Genomic DNA, 3,261 nt, shown 5'->3' on the forward strand with positions numbered 1-3,261 from the left:
TTCAATAAAACCTATTTTCAGGGGATCAGCAAGCATACAGCATCTGATCCATCCATCCAATTAAATTGTTCAAAACAAATGTCCCTCAACTTAATGGGCAGCAAAAAAGTGTTGAACTAGGTAGAAAACAAAGGTAGAAAATATGCAAGATAACACAAACACAGAAAAAGTATGACACTTTCTCAACAGGGAATGACAGTCTCCTGCCTGGGGTTGCATTGAGCTTCTGCAAAACTCCATCAATGGGAGGTAAACTTTAAGACACCGGCTTCTCTCATGGCACACCTGGCACCCCACAGCGCGTCACTTTCCTTCTGCAGCTCATTCAGTCTCTTCTCCATCTCTGAGCAAGGGAACAGGGATGGAACAACCACAGTGTGTTGTGTGTCTACATCTTGGCTGGGCAGTTGTTGTAAATAGTAAATTGTTTCTTTATAATGTCATTTGGATAAATTAAAATGATTAAAATGAGAAAACCAACATAGCAAATCAGTCACAATGGATATTGAACTATCAATTTGAGATGTGTGTGCTTCAGTCTTGACTTTCACATGGGGCAAGATGAGTCCAGCCATGTAAAGTAAGTAATATGTAAGTCGTGGCAGAATTATGGCTCGAAAAGGAATTTGTAATTTCATATGACGTATATGCATTGATCCTACAGTATATGCAATTTCTCTAGGGCATGTTCAAGGCTAGAGCCCATACAGATTAGGCCATGGGCTCCCTATCAGTTATAGTACAGTACATGTAGTGTTAAATTAACTTACCCTGGTCTCTCTTGGCAAATATCTCTGTCAGCATCCCAGAAGCTTCCAGCACTTTCAGGGACAGGTTGAAATCTATAGGCAGAGATTATGTTTGTTTTCATACATTTATACAAGAACGAGGCTAACATAAATAAAAATATTTCAGGCAAGTATTCAATAAGTAAGGGTTCACTAGGTTCCATTATTTGAACAAACAGTGGGCAAAGTTAACTATCTGTTTCGTACAGCTCCCATGCTGTGTTTGGATGAGAAACTACTTCCTCTTCAATGACCTCACCTTCCTCATTGGCCTGTTGCGATAAGATCCTCTCACTGATGCTGTTCAAACGTGATGTGAGCTCTGAGAAGATGAACTCTGTGCACCCAGCCTGGTGGCATTTCTTCCAGAACTGTGCAGCTGGACCTGAACTTCCCCCTGACCCCGAACATGACGACCCAGGAGGTCCAGCCTCCTCAGGTGAACCAGAACCACAGCTTGAGCCTGGAGAGACAGATAGAGTTGTACTATCCTCTATACCTGTATGTTATACTTTATCCTCTATACCTGTATGCTACACCTCTGTATCCAGTAGTACTGATTGTTTAATCAATCAAACTATTACAAATAGGCAGACAAATCAATAATTGTTCATGCTTAATAGAAAACTACTTTCTATAGACATCACACAAATAGGAACAGACGCAATCTACTCAAGATGGAAAACCTCTTTAAATTAAGTTTAAAAACACAGTTACCGGTTTGATCTGTGAGACAATGGTGCTGTTGTTCCACTTTGACAATCGACAGCTGAAATTTGGAAGACTGCACAGAGAAAGAATGTGGTTTAGTAGAGTACCAGAGGTACAGGAGTGAAAGAGTAGAATAAGACAATAGTAAAAGCAAGGACCAGGATCATTGTGATGTGCTTAGTAGCATTGGAATTGCAGCAAAACTGTCATTGAACTGACTTTGATGTCAGTTCAATGTCCACAAATCACTAATGCATGTCATGTCACTAATAACATCACTAATGCATGTCCACAATTAAATCAACAACTAATTTCCCAAATTCACAGGGAATGCCCTTCCCTGAGAGCACTGCAGACTTAAGTATTATTTTCAATTGTACAAATTCCAAACTCACCTCCCCATTGTCTGGTGTTGGTACCGCAAGAATGTTCTGAAATTCAAATTCATATCTACTCCCACCTACAGCACCCAACAAAACAAGCCCACAAATATATTTTACCTGTGTGCAATTTCTTAATTAAACACAACATTCTTCCCACAAGACTAAAAGTGTCAAGTGTTGAAGTCTAAACCCCCACTGGCATTACAGTTCATTTACATGTTTGGCATTTAGCAGAACTTTTATCCAAAGACTTACAACAAATACATTAAAATTAAAGACATGAAGGAAATAAGGACTTCATCAATTTAAGATTCAACAATCAACAGTAAAAAAACAACAACAAAAACTTTAAAGTAATAACTGATGTCTGATGTGTTATTAATCACCTGCAGTATCTTTTCATTTAATTCTAGCTGGTGTTAAAATAGGCTGTTACTCTCAATGCAAAAATGATGCTGCCTACGATGGCAAGCTCACTATTACCTCAGTTAACTCACGTTAATATTACACTTTTGAGTTGTATAACTAACTCACTACTTCTATTAAGTTCAAAGTAGAAATCTGATGGTAGGCCTACGCTGGACATCATGGATTGAAACTATCACTCACTTACCTTCAGTCTCATCACCCTCCAAAGTCCTATGTTTTCTAGAGAAGCACAGGGAAATATGATACATTGTCACTAGTGAATAGGCTACAAGTCACAAACAGGTTGAAGCTACAATACAAGTTAGGGATGCAGTGCATCCAATGCACCGATGCCACCTTTTAATTTCCCATACAGATTCAGACTACTGAACTTTGAGTATCGGCTGATAGCGAGTAAGGCTATAAGTAAGGCTCTTTAAAATAAAAAATAAAAAATGCTGTAGCCCATACAACCCTGTGTGGATGTGCTATGCTTGGCAGCATTCGTGTCCATCTAAAACAGTTGACACCATTGCTCAAGCTAGGAAATGTTAACTTAGACCCCATGTCATAACTTTGCATAAGAAGACAAACATGACTGAATTATGCGATACATACAGATGACGTTGCTTCTTTTTAGCGCTTGCCTTTGTGAACTCGCAGTGTTCTTTGGAATGGTGCCTCTGCAAGTGCTTAATTAAGTTCGAGGTGTTGAAACGTGAAACCTCACTACCACCCCTCGAAATACTCGCGTTGCACATTTTGCAACTAGCAGTTTTGCTGGTGTCTGTCCGCAGCGAGAAGTAATGCCAGACTGCAGACATGTTGTTCTCATTGTTGTCACAGTAACAGCAGTGCGGCCGTCAGTCGACTACGCTTGTGTTTGGCAAGTGTTTACGACAGTTTGCGTCATGGCATTCGGATTGGTGAATAGCATTCGTGATCTCCAACACAAAAAAAGTAATTTTAAA

General features: G+C 39.6%; 1 protein-coding gene across 1 annotated transcript; it reads right to left on the reverse strand.

Moving 5' to 3' along the window:
* Positions 1-209: 209 nt before the first annotated feature.
* LOC308162740 (uncharacterized protein) lies at positions 210-3,051 on the reverse strand (the record flags this gene model as incomplete). Its single annotated transcript, XM_080536882.1, has 7 exons — positions 210-343; positions 771-842; positions 1,048-1,251; positions 1,506-1,572; positions 1,895-1,959; positions 2,496-2,530; positions 2,909-3,051. The coding sequence occupies 7 exons, from the start codon at positions 3,049-3,051 to the stop codon at positions 240-242; spliced, it is 690 nt and encodes a 229-aa protein (XP_080393008.1). The 3' UTR covers positions 210-239.
* Positions 3,052-3,261: the final 210 nt, after the last annotated feature.

The sequence above is a fragment of the Nansenia antarctica genome, assembly GCF_963989245.1.
Source record: "Nansenia antarctica genome assembly, chromosome: 7".
In the NCBI taxonomy this organism is placed as follows: domain Eukaryota; kingdom Metazoa; phylum Chordata; class Actinopteri; order Argentiniformes; family Microstomatidae; genus Nansenia; species Nansenia antarctica.